General features: G+C 42.4%; 1 protein-coding gene and 1 non-coding gene across 6 annotated transcripts in view; both read left to right on the top strand.

Annotated features, from left to right (window-relative positions):
- The first annotated feature begins 2925 nt into the window (after positions 1-2925).
- Positions 2926-3032, top strand: LOC129461413 (U6 spliceosomal RNA). The gene has a single exon (XR_008650546.1). It is a non-coding gene; the product is annotated as a U6 spliceosomal RNA (small nuclear RNA).
- A 1341-nt stretch (positions 3033-4373) lies between these two features.
- NTN4 (netrin 4) overlaps positions 4374-22709 on the top strand; it is a 132120-nt gene continuing 113784 nt past the window's right edge. For 2 of the 5 annotated variants that reach the window (XM_063614268.1, XM_055238752.2), the window contains exons 1-2: positions 4374-4453; positions 8104-8633. In XM_063614268.1, coding sequence (XP_063470338.1) covers positions 8160-8633 — 474 coding nt within the window. In that variant the 5' untranslated portion in view covers positions 4374-4453; positions 8104-8159. Of the gene's footprint in view, positions 4454-4662; positions 5319-5367; positions 5788-8103; positions 8634-22709 lie in introns of those variants that run through there. The other 3 variants (XM_055238750.2, XM_055238749.2, XM_055238751.2) reach the window with 3 other exon arrangements.

Raw genomic sequence — 22709 nt, 5'->3', positions numbered from 1 at the left:
ATATTAGACTGTCTACCTCCTGACTTCCTGTCCTGTAAGAAAAATCAATCTCAATTTGGTTAACCTACTGAGTTGGATTTTCATCAGTTTCAGAAATAGCAATAGGTACAGAAAGTTTTAGCTAAGAGCCATTTAGAGGGAAAAATATTTAAAATGTGTGTCAATATAATGCTGTCAATGGTAGCTGTATCTGTAATAACAACAGAACTGTTCTTGGTTTTTTTTTTGTTTTTTTTTTTTAATTTCTTGGCCTCATATAATTAATTTCAACATGAGATAGCATGCGTGCTTTTTTTTTTTTAGAAGAGTATGGTTACCTTCCTGGAAGAGCACGTGTATTGTCAAAGGCTCTCACTCCCTTCCTAGGAATGAGCAGCTGAAGCCAGGAAGCACATGAAATAAGAAAGAGTGCCCATGGCAGGAGGCTTAAGTTAAAGCTTAAGGAAATTCCCAAGATGATGTTTTTAAAGGGCATTCAAAGGGCACAGTCCAGGTAGAAAACAAAATCTAGGATTATTTTAATGAAAACATTCTCCATTTTATCTTCTCCCAGTAGTCTTCTAGTTCAAAGAGAGAGAATATTGTATTCATGGAAGATTGATGGATAAGCAATGATTTTTTTTTTATCTGAAAACCCAGGTCCTATCTTCAGTGTGTATTTATTGTGTGATCTAAGTTTGGCACTTACATCTTTCATCTCACTTTCTCTTTGTATAAATGGGCACAACTATTCCTGTTCTCTCCCACACATTGATGCTGTGAGGATAAATAAGATCATGTTTATACTTCCATGGAGAAAAAACACTAGGTATACTAAAAATATCACTATTTTCAGAGTCTTTCTTTTTCTTGGAAATGTATAATAATGCCAGTTGTAAATAGTATTGATGAAGAGTCAAATTTTCCGTAAAAGTGATCACCTTTTCAGAAAATAGGTAATTAATCCTTTGAAAACTGAAAGTTTCTTTTAAAATTTGTAACCATTTTTCAAATTTAGCAGCTTAAATTTGTTGATTTATTCTTCAAATTCATGTTTATTGAATGCTTACTACATGCAATGTATTTTAATGGAAATATTTCCCTCTGGTAAAACAAAATATATTTTACCTTTTATTGATGACTCTGTAAGATACCAATATATGAAAAAAGGACTCTAGTTGACTTCAAATATACCAGCCAACATCACATTAGGTTACAGAAATATAAGCCATAGATCTAAGTTAAGGAAAATGTTAGTTCTATTCTATGTTGATCAGACAAACCTGGAGTTGAGTTCTAGGTGCACAGTGTAAGACAAGCTGGAGTATATCTGAAAAGAAGTGATTAAGATGGTGAAAAGTGCGGGAATCCTGTCATATGGGTGTTTAAACTAAAAGGATAGTTAAGATGAAAACTATTAAAACTTGACTTTAAATCATTGAATACCTACCAGAAGGGAAATTGGACTTATTCTGTATGGTTGCAGATGACTAAACTATAAACACAGAATTTTAAGAAGAGAGACATCCCACTTAAATAGAACAGTGCCAAAAATGAGCAGAATTGCCTGTGAGGCTTTTGTTTATGGAGATTTTTAGAACAGAAACTGGATGACCTTTGGACAGAGGCTTTGTGGAAAGGGGTTTTGATGGAGTGAGAAGTTAGGCTCAAGGGTCCCTCCTGATTCTGAATGTCTTACGCTCCACTAGGAACCTCACTTACTCTACTAAGTTACAGGAGAGTGATGCCTTTATAGCTTTTTGGTGCTTTGTTTCTGCACTGGAAGGCCTCAGACTGCTGTGGATGTTTTGGTTTTGTTTTTGTACTTATGGCTGCTTTTTAGAGTTTTCCCATCCTTCTCATTACTAGATTGCCTCAGCTTATCCCGTCTTTAATAACATCCTGCTCCATTCTAATCTGTTACTTCTAATAGGCTGTGATCTAGAAAGATGTCATAACCAAACTCAATAAAAATACATGAATGATTTAAGTGAGGTCCTGAAGGGCTCTCCTGTGAGTAAAGTTTTTGGTGCACAGAGTTTTGCCATTTATTTTATCTTATTTATTTTGAGACAAGGTCTCACCCTGTTGCCCAGGCTGGAGTACAGTGGTGCCAACACAGCTCACTGCAGCCTTGACCTCCCAGGCTCAAGCTATCCTCCCACCTCAGCCTCCCAAGTAGCTGGGACCAGAGGCATATGCCACCACGCCTGGCTATGCCATTTATTTTACTTTTTAAAGACCCTTTTAACTTCCTTTCAAGTTCTCAGGAATATTTTAGATTTAACTTATCAATTTTGTGGTTTCTGGGAACTTGTTATTGAAATTCTGTAAGTTTGCTAAGCTTCCTACTAATTCATAAAATTACAAAATATTCTGAATCCATTACTGATATTTTCAAAAATAAAATCATAGGCAATAATATACTTATCCAAGATTTTTCTTATGTAGGTAACCTTTTCTTGGATAGCTTCTTCAAAATGAAAATATCCTTTGTAACTAAACTGGACTATATAAGCAAATGATGTTTATTAGAATGCTGACTACTTTTCTCTCCTGAGCTTCTCGTATAGATAGTACTGGTGTTGAATGTGCAGATTCCTTTTGATATGGGAAGTCATTCTGATATAACTGGTTTTCCCCTTAGTCCTTAGTCTCCTTAGCCCCTTAGCATGTAATAATAGTTTTAACATAACTCAGTCAAAAACATGTAATGAACACTTATTGTAGGTGTTCTTGGCTAAGAATAAGGAAGAATATCAGAAAAACATAGTAATGTTTTGTATAAACTGAATATTAAAGACTGTTCTACCATTAGAGAGCTTTCTGTCTTGTTAAAGGAAATAAGAGTCAGTTATTCAGCAATCAAAGAAATATATTATCAATGCAGGATTCGTGCAGACAGTAAATGGCTTTGAAATTTGTAATGAGATATGGAGTAGTTCTGTGATTGCTTTGGCAGCACATATGCTAAAATTGGAACAATACAGAGAAGATTAGCATGGCCTCTGCATGAGAATGGCATACAAATTTGTGAAGCATTCTATATTTTAGCAATATATTGTATTCTTGAAAAATGCTAAGACAGTGGGTGTAAAGTGTTCTTAAATGCATGTTAATATGCAAAAATGCATATGTTCATTGGCTAGATTTAGTCATTCCACACTGTATACATATTTCAAAACATCATGTTGTACATGATAAATACATACAATTTTATTTGTTAATGAAAAAACAGAAATGGATTAGTTCTGCCTAAATATACTAGACTCAGAAGTTAATAATAAATGTGCATCCACTCCTTTGTTTAATATGCCTTGGCTATTAAGTTAACATTTATGCTAAAAACCTTTGGCTGTTATAGTTTCCTATCATTTATCTGGTAAAAAGATTAATTGGAGAGGTGTTTCAATGGCACCATTAGGAGATATGAAGAAAGCCCCACTATTGCCAGTATTTGAGAACTCAAAGGGTTTATTTTCTAAAGCAGGTGATGCTACATGAATTGCTGTCCACACCTTCTGCTACTTTCCTCTGTTGGCCAGAAGAATAATTTTAATGTCTCCCAAATGGATTATGCTGACCTCAACCCAGATCCCCCTGGGAGATATAAAATTCTTATATGTTCCTGGCTGGGTCATTGTAAATAATATCTACATGTATCCCAAAGCTCTGAATTATCCTCATCTGTAACAAACACAGCGACTAAATGGTATCTGGAACGTAGTTAATTTTCTGGAAAATATTCAAAGGAACAAAATGAACACTGCAATACAAAATTGCTGTCGACTTAACTTTTGCCAATTTCCCTGGATGTGTAAGTAGAATTATATTTTCACAGAACTTGCAAAAATCTCAGACTCGGCTGCTATTTAATCTCTTTCCAGAAGCACCAGCCCTGAGCAATCCTATCTGCAATTAGCTGCATGTGGTTGCTACTAAATTGCTCCCCATAAGTTAGTTCCTAACACTGTTTCACAGCACAGCATACTCTATAAAGGGAGAACCCTTGGAAGGACCGAAGAGTTCCCTTTGTCATGCCCCTGCCGTGCCTCTGGACAAGGATGTTCTTACACCGCCCACTAGCTAATCCTGTGACCCTTTTCTTTCAGCACCTTGAGTTTGAGTTAGGCAATACCTCTTACACCAAAGTGGAAACACCTTCGGATCATGTAGGCAGCGATTGTTTAGCCGAGACATCCCCCTATCCCCGCAAAAGGCAGCAGAGAAGCGGCTAACGCCGCTTAGCAGTTGGCGCGCTCTCAGTGCGGGTGACCCGGGGCTGGGTTGGGGTGTTCCGTCCCCGGGTCGTGGGACTCCCCGACAGGGGGTGGCTGGAGGAGGAGGGAGGGCTTGTTTCGCTGGGGGATATGGGAAGTAGGCGCTAGCCTGTTTCGCGGTTTTTTAAGCCCCTTGGCATGCCCTGACCTGATCTAGAGGGAGTCTACTGCTCTTAGGAATGTTCCGGGAGAAGGTGGGAGATTGCTTCCCAGGAGAGGCCTGTGGGTGCTGCAGGGCACCAGGGGGGTCACCAGGGAGATGCAGGGCGCGCGCCAGGAGGGGCGCCAGGGCAGCCGGGGGCCAGGCTGAGGCGACCGGGACCAGCGGGCAGCGGGGCGGCGGGGGCGCCGGTCGGGGCGCGGGGGACCCCTTCCCGGGCGGCAGCGGCGGCGGCGGCGGCGATCTGGCCCTGCGGGCTGCGCCGCCCGGGCTGTCAAGCGCGGGGGGCGGACGGGAGGAAGGGGTGGAGGTGCGAGGGGAGGAGGGCTGGCACCGGAGCGCCGCGGCGTCGGTGCAATAAAAATGCATCGCATGGAACTGCCCGTGGAGAAGGACGGGACGGAGCCGGGGCAGCCAGAAGAGGTGGGAAAAGCGGAGGAGGACGCCCAGGAGGAGGCGGCGGCGGCGGCGGCCGGGAAGTGAAAGGTCTCGCAAAGTTCAGCTGCCGCTGCGGACGCCGAGCCACGGGCTAGCGGCAGACGAGCCCGCAGGGCCGCTCCGCGGGGCAGCGCAGCCAGGCCGGCTATGGTCCCGGGGCTCCCGCCGCCCCCCAGGTGCCCGGGACCCGCCAGGCCGGTGCGCGAGGGTCACCCCACCTCCCCGCGCGGTCCCAGCCCCTGGCTCCCAGCTGCCGGCGCCCGCTGACCAAGCCCGGCGCCCCAGGAGGAGGAAGAAACCAGGGCCCCGGTCCCTCCCGAGGACGGCGGCGCTTCATCCCGCAGCCCAGAGGTCTCGGCTCTCTCCGGCACCCGCCCGGCCCGGCTGCTCCCGGCTCCTCCCGGCCATGGGGAGCTGCGCGCGGCTGCTGCTGCTCTGGGGCTGCACGGTGGTGGCCGCAGGTGGGTGGTGACGCGGCGGGGCCCCCACCCCTTCCCTCGCTGCTTCTCTAACCCATCTCGGGACTCGGGGGTGCAGGGGAGCCAGGGCTGCGAGCGCAGAGCGCTGCTCCCGAGGGTGAAATGAGTGGCCATGTTCCGCCTCCTTTCCCCGGGGCTCCGCAGTTTCAAATACTATTGATTTATTTTTACAACTGGGATACACATGCTCTTGGATAACCAGCTATCCTGGGTGCGCCCTGCCGGGGATACTGCGACCGGGGTTTCTTTCTTGGTTTGGCTTGTTAAAAAACTGCTTTTCCACTTGGTGAGGGAACAAAGGACCCAGCTCGCCATCCCCCGGCACTTCATGGCCTAAGGAATGATGAGGAGGGGTGGCCCAGCGACCCTGGGCGCGCGTGGGCCGGGGCCGGCCTCTGGCGGAGGCCGATCGCTGGCGTCCCTGACCTAGTGCTGGGTACTAGAGAACCAGGTAAGGACACCTGGGGCAGGGCTGAGCGCCCTCTCCCCGGAGCAGTGGCTGGAACGCAGTGGGACTCCTGGCTTGGACGATAGGTGGTGATCACCCTGGGCTTGCACTGAGCTGGCTGGCCGCCCCTGGGGAATTGGTACCCTGGCAGAGACTCTGCGGGAGGTCGGAGGCGGGTCTGCTCCCTGGCTCGGTAACTGGACAACCGGCGGAGGCGTAGGCAGATGCCCTCTCCCTCCCACTCCCATCCTGGCTTTCTTGGGCTGCCCTAGGCCACCAGCTCCTGGCTCGTGGTTTCTGTATTCGGGAGCCCCTTCTGCTCCTCTCCCTCCCTCGTGCGGGTCACCTAGTTTCCAGTTAGGCGTAAGCGCAGCCCTGTAGGTGAGGGGGAGAGATGTGAGGGAGTCTGCAGACATCCAGTCTCTCGTGCGGATCTCGCCTGCTTTAGAAAGGGGCGCCTGGGCTAGAGGGACGCCCTGGTGGCTACAGAACATTGTCGCACGCATCTCCTCCCTTGGGCTTCCACTCTTCCCTGAGGGCCGCTGGCACCCAGCAAAATCCAGGCTTTCCAGTCTGCATCCCAAACCAGTCCGAGTCACAGGAGCATCCTTAGTATCATTGAATAGTCACTTGAGTGACTCCAAGTATTTTGCCCCACGGATTCTTTATCTGGCTCAAATCTTTTCTGGACTTAGGAGTTTAGGGGCATTTAAAATTATTGGATATTTTTCCCAGGGACCTATTAAAGGCCTAAGATTTTACTTTAATTCTTGCACTCTTAAAAGATGAGCTTAAAAAAAACCTTTTCCTTCTCAAACCATATTATGGCAAAAACATGCAAGCCATTGAAAGGTTGTAAATAAACATCACAAGGCAAGTGTTTCAAGTCAAAAATACTTGTACAGGCAGTATATGATTTTCCCTGAAATTTTTTACAGGTGAGTCATAGCACACTGTGTGTTTGTGTGCTTCTGGCCACAAGCAACTGTTGCCCCAGCTAATGAGAAAAGTGGCAAACAGAACCCAGGCATAATGCACACTTTAATTTGACATTTAAAAAATAATGCCTAAGGAAGCCCTTTAGCTGCAAGGCTTCGTGTGGTTGGCCATTGTCAGTGTGTGAAATGTCTCTGTTGCAGCCTAAGCTGTCATTTGTCCTCCTCCAATCCTTACTGTGATAACAGTTCAGAGGTACTGCTTCTTACGCAGCAGAAACATTCAATTAGCCAGAATTTAAGGGTTGATTTCCTTTTCCCTCTTTCCCCCTCTGTTTTAACCTTTAAAATAGATGATTTTTGCTTAAGGTATTCATAATTAAAATGACAAACCCAAATCAAAGGATTATAGTATGTCCTCAGAATGTTAATAAGTGGACAATGTTTATCATTTTAAGTCATTTTAAAACATGAAAGTCTGTTGGACCTTTGGGAGGAAGAGTGTGTTTTTTAAAGAAGGTGTTGTAGTTCACAGATAATATTTAAAGGTGCTGTTAGTGGCTGCCAGACTGTAGACACTCTCCTGTTAAGCAAACAGTTAACTACTATATAACCTGTCACAGGTAGAAACCCTGAAGAGACAGCATGTAAAATAAGCTTTTCTGCCATTTGGCAGTTCAGAGAGTATTTTTTCTTAGTTATGTTTACGTAATGTTAGAAATTGATAGTGCACATCTGAACTCCAAAGGTCTCTAGCTTTACCTCCCTCTAAATGAGGACCCATTGTATATTTATTAAATATCTCATATTGCTTTTCCTTAGGGAATTTATCCCTTCACTGGCTTAAAAATATAAAGAAAATAGAATTCCACATTTCCTTCTAAATACATTCTCATAATAAACATGTTAAATCATGTGAAGGACTCACATTAAATTTGAAAGACGAACTTAGGTGATCTTAAAAACATTATGGTTTTTCGATAGTCATGACATCAAAAACACATCATTGTATTTGAAATACAGAAAACATTTATAAGGCAAAGTATTTGAAAAGTTTTAGGCCAATAATCTTCACCCTAGTGGTTCTATTTTCCCTCCTCTTGCCCTCTGCCTAAAGTGTTTGTTTCTCTGATGTGAATTTTACATCTGAACATAAAAAGCAAATACACACACATGCCCACACACACACATACACGAATGCATTGTGAATGCAGAAGAGTGTTCATGCTCAAACATGAACATGGTGGAGCATGGTAGAATTTTCCATTTATTGAAAGTCTCAAGCGCTTTTGGGGAGATCCTTGACTGTTGTCGATGGACTAGGTGGCCAAAAGAACTTTCCAGATGGGTTTGTCTTGCATCACGCATGCTTTCCCTCTCTTAGGACTGAGTGGAGTAGCTGGAGTGAGTTCCCGCTGTGAAAAAGCCTGCAACCCTCGGATGGGAAATTTGGCTTTGGGGCGAAAACTCTGGGCGGACACCACCTGCGGTCAGAATGCTACCGAACTGTACTGCTTCTACAGTGAGAACACGGATCTGACTTGTCGGCAGCCCAAATGTGACAAGTGCAATGCTGCCCATCCTCACCTGGCTCACCTGCCATCTGCCATGGCAGACTCGTCCTTCCGGTTTCCTCGCACGTGGTGGCAGTCTGCGGAGGACGTGCACGGAGAAAAGATCCAGTTAGACCTGGAAGCTGAATTCTACTTTACTCACCTAATTATGATGTTCAAGTCCCCCAGGCCAGCTGCCATGGTGCTGGACCGCTCCCAGGACTTTGGGAAAACATGGAAGCCTTATAAGTACTTTGCGACTAACTGCTCTGCTACATTTGGCCTGGAAGATGATGTTGTCAAGAAGGGAGCTATTTGTACTTCGAAATACTCCAGTCCTTTTCCATGCACTGGAGGAGAGGTAAGGGCACCTGTTTAACTCTACCCTGTAAGTAAGATAGAAAAATGTTACCAGCCCGCATTTTTTTTAAAGCATGAAGCTATACTTGTAGCAACATGAATGAAATTAGAATTTTTCATGAGCTTTATTTGTCGTAAATTATTTCTTACCCTTACATATGAATGTGTAGTCATTTTCAAGAAGATCGCCCACTGGCTGGGTTTAAGTCAGTATTCTAAGATTCACATTTTTCACATTATATAAAAAGAGCAGATACAAATCATCACTCTAGAGGCTCCTCATTGCCTCAGTTCTCAGGACTACTTACTGTGCTTTCAAAGGGGGAAGAGTTACTGAGACAGTCTGTTCCTGGAGCCCACAGGGGTATCTTCCTGATACTGTTAATATAAATAGGAAGTAAATAAAAACAAAGCCAAGAAAGAGAAAAAAAATCTGTTTGACAGAAGGACACTTTTGCATGACAGTAGCAAACAAATGAAAGTAGTTTCTTTTAACATACAAAGGTTCTTCTGGGCTCACAGACACATGAATTTCAGCTTAGGCCATCTGAAAGTCATTCTGCAAAACAGCCTCCTTAGCTACTGATCCAATTTCTATGTGGAGTGTTTTCTCTTCAATATTCCTTTCTCCTAAGGGAGAAACAGGTCTTTTTTAGCTCTTCTTAACTTACGTGGCGATACCTTGAAAGGCTCCCCCCAACCCTCAGGTGTATGAGTATAGAGAAAACTGAATAAGATCAGATTAAGAGAATATAATACTTCAATAAGTAGATGAAGAAATACTGATTCAGGAAAAGAGAAGAGAGTATAATCATTCTAATTCTGGTTCGTGTCATGAATATACAGACTAGATAAGTGGCTTTCAACTAGGGGTGATTTTTGGCCCCTTTTCCCTGGGGGCATTGGGACACTTGGCAAGATCTGGCGACATTTTTGCTAGCAGGAGGAACACCACTGGCATCTAGGGGGTGGAGGCCAGGGATGATGCTAAACCTCAGACAGTGCACAAAATAGCATTCCCCACCCCATCCCCAACCAAAAATTATCTAGCTCAAAATGTCAGTGTACCGAGGTTGAGACAGCCTGGACTATTAGGCATACACCCAATACATGGATCACAATGGCTACAGAAACTAGGATAAGCACTCTTCTAGCATCCTTTATATAACTATTCTCAGACTTCCCAGGTAGTTGTGTATAATCAGCATGTATCGACCCCCTCAGGCACTGTATTCAATGCTACTAATTCTGCTTTTAGTGTGGTGTGGGGAGGTACTTGCCAGGGGCCTGATGAAAAGGCTGGTTTGGGACCTCCTTTCCCCACTTTCATAGATACATGGAGACTTTTGCCATATCATTCAGCTGCTTCTTCTGTGTGCACCTTGAAGAGACCAGCAAGAATAGTGCTGCTGGCACCAGAACCAAGTAGGACGTGGTGCAAGCAGCACACCGACTGTTTTCCATTCTTCTTCATGGTCGCCAAAGTTGGCTGAATATTGTAAGCCCATTTGCAACCTGTCATGATGGATGGACATTTTTAAAGATACCAGGACAGGAAAGAGACAGATAAGTTAGACTCATTGTTTTGTTATGTGGAGAACACTTTGTGCTGAAAACAAATGAAGAGCTTGAACTCTCAAATTGCTTTGGAATTGATCCTCAGACTCATATCGGCTCCTTACATCTCAGTGCTACTGGGCCTTGTGTATCTATGAAGTTGCAAAAATGCAGTTTTAGTAACCAGATGGCAGGCATGCTCATTTAGCAAATATCACGTTGAATTTATTGCAAATTTATTGCCACAGTCCAGCAATTATTTAAAAATGACTATAGTAATCTCTGCTGGGCCTTGTTTATCTATGAAATTGCAAAAATACAGTCTGAGTAACCAGATGGCAGGCATGCTCATTTAGCAAATATCACATTGAATTTATTGCAAATTTATTGCAACAGTCCAGCAATTATTTAGAGATGACTACAGTAACTTTGAACTAACCTATATGGAAATACAATCTTGTCTTTTTTAAAACCGACTATTTGTTGTCATCAATGTTTATATCAAATTCCAAGCAGATAGAGACTAACATTTATGTAAGTTATTTCAATGTGCAGTTACCTTCTAAACCTAGTTCGTAAGTGTTTTTAATTGTAGTTGTTATTTTAGCAGACTTTTTTTTTTTTGAGACTGAGTCTCGCTCTGTCGCCCAGGCTGGAGTGCAGTGGCACAATCTTGGCTCACTGAAGCCTCCGCCTCCTGGGATCAAGCAATTCTCCTGCCTCCAAGCAATTCTCCTGCCTCAGCCTCCTGAATAGCTGGGATTACAGGTGCATACCACCACGCCCAGCTTTTTTTTTGTATTTTTAGTAGACATGGGGTTTCACCATATTGGCCAGGCTGGTCTTGAACTCCTGACCTAGTGATCCGCCCACCTCAGCCTGCCAAAGTGCTGGGATTACAGGTGTGAGTCACTGTGCCCGGCCTCAGCAGACATATTTTAATGGCAAGAGAAGCATCAAGTGTGACCTAGTTCCCTCTAGAGCATTATTTGCAAGTGTAAAGTATAAAGAAGTCATTATAGAATTTCTTCTTTACAGAGGACAGGTTTGGGAACTAATCTTTCTCTCCTGAGTTAAAGAATAGAAGAGTCTTTCTCTAACTCAAGGACCACAGGAAGCATCCCCAGAAGTGATTATTGCCTTCCTCTCCTCTGTCATGTTAGAATATAAATCAGTACAGTGCTACAAATTTATTTTGCAGTTTCAACTCCATGTCACCAATTTACATCTTTGAAAATTGTGTGCTCAGAAAAAGAAGCTAGTCAACCTAGTTTAAAAATAAGAAGTCTCAAATTTCATTTATGGCTTATTTGTAATATTATAGACCTATATTTTCCTCCATTCTATATAAGGCTTAAGACTTCTCTAGGTATTATCCTATTAATTAGGCTAACATAAATATATGCCAGACTCAATTTGTTTCCAATGTTCATTCAGAAATACTGCTTTGGGTTTTGAGAGCCTGGAGCTTCATGTCTAAAGAGTCAGATACCTCCATCAACAGAGTGGAAGTCACCAGTCATCTGAAAGGGGACTTCAAAAACATGGGCCCAAAAATTCACCCAGAAGAACACTTTTTAAATAGACATTAAACCTGATGTATAGAAACTTCCTAAACTGCCCAGCTCTTTCAAAGAATGGAGTATGGCTATCCTAAAACGTGTCTCCTTCCTGGGAGATGAGATTGAGGCTTGAGTTAAAATGATTTGCCCAACAACATACCGTTAGTTACGTGACAGAGCTAGGACTAAGTCACACGTCTTCTGACCTTAAATCTAGTATTTGTTCCATAAAATCAAGTTCTCTCCCTCTATTAGTGACCCCCAAGAACTAATGGCAGGGAATATCTTATATCTCCCTCCTCCTTCACTCTCTTAAAGCCATTTGCTGCTATTCATTTGGAGATGACATGAAGGTAAAATGGAATTTGCCAAACTGTTTTCTCCTGAGCAGTGATGTCCTCTGAGATGGCAGTGGTATACTGAGAATAAAAGATCCCATTGTTAACTTAGGCTGGGAAATACTGACTGGGTTTAACAAATTGAAACATTTATAAATACATTAATATTCTCATTATGTACCCTGTATCCCCAAATGGGAGATTTAGGATGTGACATTCCTGGACTTACTTGGCTATGAAACCCTCTTTTTGCAGAATTCGTTACTATCTTTCAGGACCCTAATGATCCACAGAGCACAGCATAGGAAATGCTGGGGTGGAGGTTTAAGTGCTCCCAAAACCCTGGTGAAAGGCACAGACAGGCCTGGGGCTAGGCATCCTTGGATATCAAGACCCTATCCATTGGGAGCTTAGCCTCCTATGTAGTTGGAGCAGTCAATAATAATAACCTTGAGGCTAAAAATGATGGGTTAATTAGGCTTTTTCAGGATGTGAAAGAAGCACTCTCAGATTACCTCTGGCTACAGCAAACACAAGGAAGTGGGGAGATGTAGCAAACCATCTTAGATGCCACACACCTCAGGCCTCATGAGACTGGAATTGCAATGATCACTGTTAGGAAACAGCATCTGTTCCAGTGTGGCCCAAAATCAACTCTAAAGGGATGTAGTTATTGTCTCCTTAGAAGTGAGCATGACTTGCTCCCTGCTCTATTAACTCTCTATTAAAAGAACTCCATTCAAAATTGGATAGCAACCAACCGAAGCACACAGATTTTTAACATTTTTCTCCAGGGCATTATGAAAATGTACCATTCAAAGGCAGGACTGTAAAGTCAGAGACAGCAGTACAGAGCAGCCAAGAACAGAAGGAGTAGCTGGGTCTCAAAGTAATCTTTGAATAGAAAAGGATTATTAGGCTGGGCACAGTGGCTCACGCCTGTAATCCCAGCACTTTGGGAGGCAGGCAGATCACCTAAGGTCAGGAGTTCCAGACCAGCCTGGCCAACGTGAAACCCTGTCTCCACTAAAAATACTAAAAAGTTAGCCAGGTGTGGTGGCACACACCTGTAATCCCAGCTACTTGGGAAGCTGAGGCACGAGAATTGCTTGAACCTGGGAGGCGGAGGTTGCAGTGAGCCGAGATCACGCCCCTGCACCCCAGCCTGGGCGACAGAGTGAGACTCTGTCTCAAAAAAAAGAAAATAAAAAGTAAAGGATTATTAAAGAGGGTAAGGCTTGTGTCAGTTTTATTTATCTGTATGTCCCTAGCATTTAGCACATTGCTTGGATCACAGTAGGCAGTCAATAAATCTGTAACTGAATAAATAAATGAGTGATATAACAAGCAGGAAGAAATGACAGGGGGAGAAATGAATAAGCCTTGGGCAGGGGATGAGTATCAGAAACCTTGGTTAACATGGAGAAGCTGAGTTGGTAGTCATATGAGATTAGTTATGGCATAGGAAGGGCAACCAATAGAGGATCTTAAATGATGTTTATTCACCCATTTATTCAAATAATTTTCAAGCTACTATGTGTCAGATCCCATTCCAGGTGGCATAGACATGGCAGTGAACCAAACACACAAAAATCCCCGTACCCATGAAACTCAGATTCTAATGTGGGAATGGGGAGATAGAGAACAAATAAGTAAAATCTATGTTATGTCATAGTGTGGTAAATACTAAGGAGAGAAAACAAAATGGGGCAGGGGATGGGGAATGCTGGCAGGGGAAGGTTTGCTATTTTTATTTTTCTATTTTTTTAATTATTACTTTTATTCAATTAAAGCAGAAAAAAGAGAAATGGGGTACATAAACAAATGGAGAAACAGAAATGACATGGTAAGATGAGAGAGTCAAACTTAACAATTTTTTTCTTCCAACTTTTAAGTGCAGGGGTACATGTGCAGGATGTGCAGGTTTGTTACACAGGTAAATGTGTGCCATAGTGGTTTGCTGCACAGATCATCCTATTGCCCAGGTATTAAGCCCAGCATCCATTAGCTATTCTTCCTGATGCTTGCCCTCCTCCCACCCAGGTTTGCTATTTTTAAAACAGATTGAAGGATTTGTGTGTGATAGAAAGGACAGTGACAAGGACTATGCGTTCCTGGCAAGTTTTCATGAGTGAACAAAACCTATAATTAAGGGTCACATTTGTTTTATGGTAATGGTATGGGGTTTTTAAATTTTTTTATTATACTTTAAATTCTAGGGTACATGTGTACAACGTGCAGGTTTGTTACATATGTATACATGTGCCATGTTGGTGTGCTGCACCCATTAACTCGTCATTTACATAAGGTACATCTCTTAATGCTATCCCTCCCCCCTCCCACCACCCCATGACAGGCCCCAGTGTGTGATGTTCCCCTTCCTGTGTCCAGGTGTTCTCATTGTTCAATTCCCACCTATGAGTGAGAACATGTGGTGTTTGGTTTTTTGTCCTTGCGATAGTTTGATGAGAATAATGGTTTCCAGCTTCATCCATGTCCCTACAAAGGACATGAACTCATCAATTTTGATGGCTGCATAGTATTCCACGGTGTATATGTGCCACATTTTCTTAATCCAGTCTATCACTGATGAACATTTGGGTTGGTTCCAAGTCTTTGCTATTGTGAATAGTGCCGCAATAAACATACATGTGCATGTGTCTTTATAGCAGCATGACTTATAATCCTTTGGGTATATACCCAGTAATGGGATGGCTGGGTCAAATGGTATTTCTAGTTCTAGATCCCTGAGGAATCGCCACACTGTCTTCCACAATGGTTGAACCAGTTTACAGTCCTACCAACAGTGTAAAAGTGTTCCTATTTCTCCACATCCTCTCCAGCACCTGTTGTTTCCTGACTTTTTAATGATGGCCATTCTAACTGGTGTGAGATGGTATCTCACTGTGGTTTTGATTTGCATTTCTCTGATGGCCAGCGATGATGAGCATTTTTTCATGTGTTTTTTGGCTGCATAAATGTCTTCTTTTGAGAAGTGTCTGTTCATATCCTTCGCCCACTTGTTGATGGGATTGTTTGTTTTTTTCTTGTAAATTTGTTTGAGTTCTTTGTAGATTCTGGATATTAGCCCTTTGTCAGATGAGTAGATTGCAAAAATTTTCTCCCATTCTACAGGTTGCCTGTTCACTCTGATGGTAGTTTCTTTTGCTGTGCAGAAGCTGTTTAGTTTAATGAGATCCCATTTGTCAATTTTGGCTTTTGTTGCCATTGCTTTTGGTGTTTTAGACATGAAGTCCTTGCCCATGCCTATGTCCTGAATGGTATTGCCTAGGTTTTCTTCTAGGGTTTTTATGGTTTTAGGTCTAACATTTAAGTCGTTAATCCATCTTGAATTAATTTTTGTATAAGGTGTAAGGAAGGGATCCAGTTTCAGCTTTCTACATATGGCTAGCCAGTTTTCCCAGCACCATTTGTTAAATAGGGAATCCTTTCCCCATTTCCTGTTTTTGTAAGGTTTGTCAAAGATCAGATAGTTGTAGATACGTGGCATTATTTCTGAGGGCTCTGTTCTGTTCCATTGGTCTATATCTCTGTTTTGGTACCAGTACCATGCTGTTTTGGTTACTGTAGCCTTGTGGTATAGTTTGAAGTCAGGTAGAGTGATGCCTCCAGCTTTGTTCTTTTGGCTTGGGATTGACTTGGCAATGTGGGCTCTTTCTTGGTTCCATATGAACTTTAAAGTAGTTTTTTCCAATTCTGTGAAGAAAGTCATTGGTAGCTTGATGGGGATGGCATTGAATCTATAAATTACCTTGGGTAGTATGGCCATTTTCATGATATTGATTCTTCCTATCCATGAGCATGGAATGTTCTTCCATTTGTTTGTATCCTCTTTTATTTCATTGAGTAGTGGTTTGTAGTTCTCCTTGAAGAGGTCCTTCACATCCCTTGTAAGTTGGATTCCTAGGTATTTTATTCTCTTTGAAGCAATTGTGAATGGGAGTTCACTCATGATTTGGCTCTCTGTTTGTCTGCTATTGGTGTATAAGAATGCTTGTGATTTTTGCACATTGATTTTGTATCCTGAGACTTTGCTGAAGTTGCTTATCAGCTTAAGGAGATTTTGGGCTGAGACAATGGAGTTTTCTAAATATACAATCATGTCATCTGCAAACAGGGACAATTTGACTTCTTCTTTTCCTAATTGAATACCTTTATTTCTTTCTCCTGCCTGATTGCCCTGGCCAGAACTTCCAACACTATGTTGAATAGGAGTGGTGAGACAGGGCATCCCTGTCTTGTGCCAGTTTTCAAAGGGAATGCTTCCAGTTTTTGCCCATTCAGTATGATATTGGCTGTGGGTTTGTCATAAATAACTCTTTTTATTTTGAGATATGTCCCATGAATACCTAATTTATTGAGAGTTTTTAGCATGAAGTGCTGTTGAATTTTGTCAAAGGCCTTTTCTGCATCTATTGAGATAATCATGTGGTTTTGTCGTTGCTTCTGTTTATATGCTGGATTACATTTATTGATTTGCGTATGTTGAACCAGCCTTACATCCTAGGGATGAAGCCCACTTGATCATGGTGGATAAGCTTTTTGATGTGCTGCTGGATTCAGTTTGCCAGTATTTTATTTAGGATTTTTGCATCAATGTTCATCAGGGATATTGGTCTAAAATTCTCCTTTTTTGTTGTGTCTCTGCCAGGCTTTGGTATCAGGATGATGCTGGCCTCATAAAATGAGTTAGGGAGGAATCCCTCTTTTTCTATTGATTGAAATAGTTTCAGAAGGAATGGTACCAGCTCCTCCTTGTACCTCTGGTAGAATTTGGCTGTGAATCCACCTGGTCCTGGGCTTTTTTTGGTTGGTAAGCTATTAATTATTGCCTCAATTCCAGAGCCTGTTATTGGTCTATCAGAGATTCAACTTCTTCGTGGTTTAGTCTTGGGAGGGTGTATGTGTGCAAGAATTTATCCATTTCTTCTAGATTTTCTAGTTTATTTCCATAGAGGTGTTTATAGTATTCTCTGATGGTAGTTTGTATTTCTGTGGGATCGGTGGTGATATCCCCTTTATCATTTTTTATTGTGTCTATTTGATTCTTCTCTCTTTTCTTCTTTATTAGTCTTGCTAGTGGTCTATCAATCTTGTTGATCTTTTCAGAAAACCAGCTCCTGGATTCACTGTTTTTTTGAAGGTTTTTTTGTGTCTCTATCTCCTTCAGTTCTGCTATGATCTTAGTTATTTCTTGCCTTCTGCTAGCTTTTGAATGTGTTTGCTCTTGCTTCTCTAGTTCTTTTAATTGTGATGTTAGGGTGTCAATTTTAGATCTTTCCTGCTTTCTTTCGTGGGCATTTAGTGCTATAAATTTCCCTCTACACACTGCTTTAAATGTGTCCCAGAGATTCTAGTATGTTGTGTCTTTGTTCTCGTTGGTTTCAAAGAAGATCTTTATTTCTGGCTTCAGTTCGTTATGTACCCAGTAGTCATTCAGGAGCAGGTTGTTCAGTTTCCATGTAGTTGAGTGGTTTTGAGTGAGTTTCTTAATCCTGAGTTCTAGTTTGATTGCACTGTGGTCTGAGAGACAGTTTGTTATAATTTCTGTTCTTTTACATTTGCTGAGGAATGCTTTACTTCCAACTATGTGGTCAATTTTGGAATAAGTGTGATGTGGTGCTGAGAAGAATGTATATTCTGTTAAATTGGGGTGGAGACTTCTGTAGATGTCTATCAGGTCCATTTGGTGCAGAGCTGAGTTTAATTCCTGGATATCCTTGTTAACTTTCTGTCTCGTTGATCTGTCTAATGTTGACAGTGGGGTGTTAAAGTCTCCCATTATTATTGTGTGGGAGTCTAAGTGTCTTTGTAGGTCTCTAAGGACTTGCTTTATGAATCTGGGTGCTCCTGTATTGGGTGCATATATATTTAGGATAGTTAGCTCTTCTTGTTGAATTGATCCCTTTACCATTATGTAATGGCCTTCTTTGTCTCTTTTGATCTTTGTTGGTTTAAAATCTGTTTTATCAGAGACTAGGATTGCAACCCCTGCCTTTTTTTGTTTTCCATTTGCTTGGTAGATCTTCCTCCATCCCTTTATTTTGAGCGTATGTGTGTCTCTGCACGTGAGATGGGTTTCCTGAATACAGCACACTGATGGGTCTTGACTCTTTATCCAATTTGCTAGTCTGTGCCTTTTAATTGGAGCATTTAGCCCATTTACATTTAAGGTTAATATTGTTATGTGTGAATTTGATCCTGTCATTATGATGTTAGCTGGTTATTTTGCTCATTAGTTGATGCAGTTTCTTCCTAGCCTCGATGGTCTTTACAATTTGGCATGTTTTTGCAGTGGCTGGTACCAGTTGTTCCTTTCCGTGTTTAGTGCTTCCTTCAGGAGCTCTTGTAGGGCAGGCCTGGTGGTGACAGAATCTCTCAGCATTTGCTTGTCTGTAAAGGATTTTATTTCTCCTTCATTTATGAAGCTTAGTTTGGCTGGATGTGAAATTCTAGGTTGAAACTTCTTTTCTTTAAGAATGTTGAATATTGGCCCCCACTCTCTTCTGGCTTGCAGAGTTTCCACCAAGAGATCAGCTTTAGTCTGATGGGCTTCCTTTTGTGGGTAACCTGACCTCTCTCTGGCTGCCCTTAACATTTTTTCCTTCATTTCAACTTTGGTGAATCTGACAATTACGTGTCTTGGAGTTGCTCTTCTTGAGGAGTATCTTTGTGGTGTTCTGTGTATTTCCTGAATTTGAATGTTGGGCTGCCTTGCTAGGTTGGGGAAGTTCTCCTGGATGATAATCCTGCAGAATGTTTTCCAACCTGGTTCCATTCTCCCCATCACTTTCAGGTACACCAATCAGACGTAGATTTGGTCTTTTCACATAGTCCCACTTGGAGGCTTTGTTCGTTTCTTTTAATCCTTTTTTCTCTAAACTTCTCTTCTCGCTTCATTTCACTCATTTGATCTTCAATCACTGATATCCTTTCTTCCACTTGATCAAACCGGCTACTGAAGCTTGTGCATTCATCACGTAGTTCTCATGCCATGGTTTTCAGCTCCATCAGGTCATTTAAGGACTTCTCTACATTGGTTATTCTAGTTAGCCATTCATCTAATCTTTTTCCAAGGTTTTTAACTTCTTTGCAATGGGTTCGAACTTCTTCCTTTAGCTCAGAGAAGTTTGGTCATCTGAAGCCTTCTCTCAACTCATCAAAGTCATTCTCCATCCAGCTTTGTTCCGTTGCTGGTGAGGAGCTGCATTCCTTTGGAGGAGGAGAGGTGCTCTGATAGTTAGAATTTCCAGTTTTTCTGCTCTGTTTTTTCCCCATCTTTGTGGTTTTATCTACCTTTGGTCTTTGATGATGGTGACATACAGATGGGGTTTTGGTGTGGATGTCCTTTCTGTTTGTTAGTTTTCCTTCTAACAGTCAGGACTCTCAGCTGCAGGTCTGTTGGAGTTTGCTGGAGGTCCACTCCAGACGCTGTTTGCCTGGGTATCAGCAGCGGAGGCTGCAGAACAGTGAATATTGCTGAACAGCAAATGTTGCTGCCTGATTGTTCCTCTGGAAGTTTTGTCTCAGAGGAGTACCCGGCCGTGTGAGTTGTCAGTCTGCCCCTACTGGGCGGTGTCTCCCAGTTAGGCTACTCAGGGGTCAGGGACCCACTTAAGGAGGCAGTCTGTCTGTCCTCAGATCTCAAACTCGGTGCTGGGAGAACCACTACTCTCTTCAAAGCTGTCAGACAGGGACATTTAAGTCTGCAGAGGTTTCTGCTGCCTTTTATTCGGCTATGCCCTGCCCCCAGAGGTGGAGTCTGCAGAGACAGGCAGGCCTCCTTGAGCTGCAGTGGGCTTCACCCAGTTCAAGCTTCCCAGCTGCTTTGTTTACCTACTCAAGCCTCAGCAATAGCAGGCACCCCTCCCCCAGCCTGGCTGCCGCCTTGCAGTTCAATCTCAGACTGCTGTGCTAGCAGTGAGCAAGGCTCCGTGGGCGTGGGACCCTCCGAGCCAGGCACGGGATATAATCTCCTGGTGTGCCGTTTGCTAAGACCATTGGAAAAGTGCAGTATTAGGGTGGGAGTGACCCGATTTTCCAGGTGCCATCTGTCACAGCTTTGCTTGGCTAGGAAAGGGAATTCCCTGACCCTTTGCACTACCGGGGTGAGGCGATGCCTCGCCCTGCTTTGGCTCATGCTCAGTGCACTGCACCCACTGTCCTACACCCACTGTCCGACAAGTCCCAGTGAGATGAACCTGGTACCTCAGTTGGAAATGCAGAAATCACCCATCTTCTGCGTTGCTCACGCTGGGAGCTGTAGACTGGAGCTGTTCCTATTCGGCCATCTTGGAACCAAGCCTCGGTAATGGTATGTTTTAAGGTATGGGAAAATGATGTTGGATATTAATTAACCCAACATTCATTGATAAAAACCCCTTTTGCTAGTGTTCCTTAGAATGAGAGCATTTGAAAAGGAATCTAAATGTTATTAATGGAAAAGAATATTACTCATGAGTAATCTGCAGTCTAAAGATAGTTGAAGTGACTTGTCTTCAATTACTCAGCTGAAATCTGTGTTTCCTGACTTCTAGCCCAGTGCTGTTTCCACTATACTAAGTTGAAATGCCTTTGTGCCAAGTCAAGTAGCATGAAAGATACAAAAACTATATACATTCCTTTCCTTCACACTCCTTATAACCTACTGGGTGAGAGAGTAAACATGATAATTTATGGACTGATTCATTAAATTATATGAGATAGTGCATGCTTAATCCCCCAAATATGTGGTGTAGATAATATGCCTTTCAAGATCCAAGTATTCATTTGTCTCTAGGCCATGGAAAGGGCTGTGTTTCAATACCTTGTGATAAAGTCAGTATGGCACAAGTGTGCAGAAAATGATAAATTACTTAATTGGGGTTTTGGGCATTTACATTTATGATATGTTAAACAATATTTAGAATTTCTCAAAAGATAAAACAAAGTCGTATATGAGTAGAAGTCATGCTTTCTAAGCATGACTGTTCAGTTAACTACTTGTAGTCTTCAACTGGCGAAATCTGTTCATGCCTATTTCCACGGTAGCAGTAGTCACAAGTCATGATGGCTGCTAATAGCTATTGAAGCCTTCCCACCTGCCAGGTGCTCCCAGTGCACTGTGTCCCTTATTCTCACAAGAAGCTCCTTAGTTAAGCACCAATATTAACTCTCTTTTACAGACAAAGAGACTGAAACCTAGTGAGCTGAAATAATGCAGAGTCAAATAATAGCTAAAATTACTGAGCTAACCTATTCCAGAGTTGGGATGATTAGTTTGCCTTGAAGTTATTTAAATGATTAGGCTTTATTATAACTCCATTTAAAAAAAAAAAAAAAAAGAAAAACTAAAAGTAAATTTCCCTGGTAATTAGTAGGTATTGTATACAACATGTAGTTTAACTGATAATTTGTAATATGGTGGTATGCACTTTGCATAATAAAGTTATTGCTTTTACATTAGATAGAAGAAGTATCTATAACAAGTGAAGACTCTTTGCACTTAGTGTTATCCAAGAGCATTTAAAATAAGCCGTATAGGAATGAACATCACAGTTCTTCAGTACCACTTAGCATACTTTGTTATTTGATTGGTTTGGTTTTTGCGGGGAGGGGAAGTACTTTTTATCTAGTTAGTACCTACTTCAAGTAGTATTTCTAATGAAGTCATCTAATGTATTAATGTTTCACCTTGCATCATATTTTAAACGTAAGGTGCTAAATAAAGTAAATAAGTAAAATATGTAGAATGTTACGTAGTGATAAGTGCAAAGAAAAAAATAATAAAGCAGAGATGGGTGCTATGGGAAGAGGCTTATGTTGAGATGGGGCTCCCAGAGAAAGCCTCATTGAGATGTTCGAATAAGGACCCAAAGGAAAGTAGAGGTGAGTTGTGGACATACATAGAGAAGAACAAAGGCCTTGAGGAAGTCCACCTGGCACCTTCCAGTCTGCGAGGAGGTTGGTACCAAAGCTAAGGGGTCCAGGTGCAGCATAGTAAGTGAGATCAGAGTGATGGGGAGGTGTGGGCATGTGGGCCCTCAAAAAGAGGTGCCCAGGATGACCCAAACTTATGCCTAGATCAATTCAATCCTGTTCATTATTTTTAGCATTCCCTCAAAGGAGCCCCAGTTTGAACCATATGTTATTTTGGGCTTACTTATAAAGTCATTTGTTTTTAGTCTGGGTGATATTAGAAGCCACTGGAGGCCGGGCACGGTGGCTGATGCCTATAATCCTAGCACCTTGGGAGGCCAAGGCTGGTGAATCACCTGAGGTCAGGAGGTTGAGACCAGCCTGGCCAACATGGTGAAACCCTGTCTCTACTACAAATACAAAAATTAGCCGGGCGTGGTGGCAGGTGCCTGAAATTCCAGCTACTTGGGAGGCGGAGGCATGAGAATGACATGAACCCCAGAGGGCAGAGGTTGCAGTGAGCTGAGATCGTGCCACTTCACTCCAGCCTGGGCAAAAGAGTGAAACTCCATCTCAAAAAAAAAAAAAAAAAAAAAAAAAGAAAGAAAGAAAGAAAGAAAAAAAAAGCCATTGGAGATTTTGAGATTTTAAGTGGTGGGGTGATATTATCTATTTTTAGTAGGATTAGTCTGGCTTGTGTGT

This window comes from Symphalangus syndactylus, chromosome 13 (genome assembly GCF_028878055.3).
Source record: "Symphalangus syndactylus isolate Jambi chromosome 13, NHGRI_mSymSyn1-v2.1_pri, whole genome shotgun sequence".
Lineage (NCBI taxonomy): Eukaryota > Metazoa > Chordata > Mammalia > Primates > Hylobatidae > Symphalangus > Symphalangus syndactylus.
Note: the sequence above shows the minus strand (reverse complement) of the source record. Positions and strands in the feature narration are given on the sequence as shown.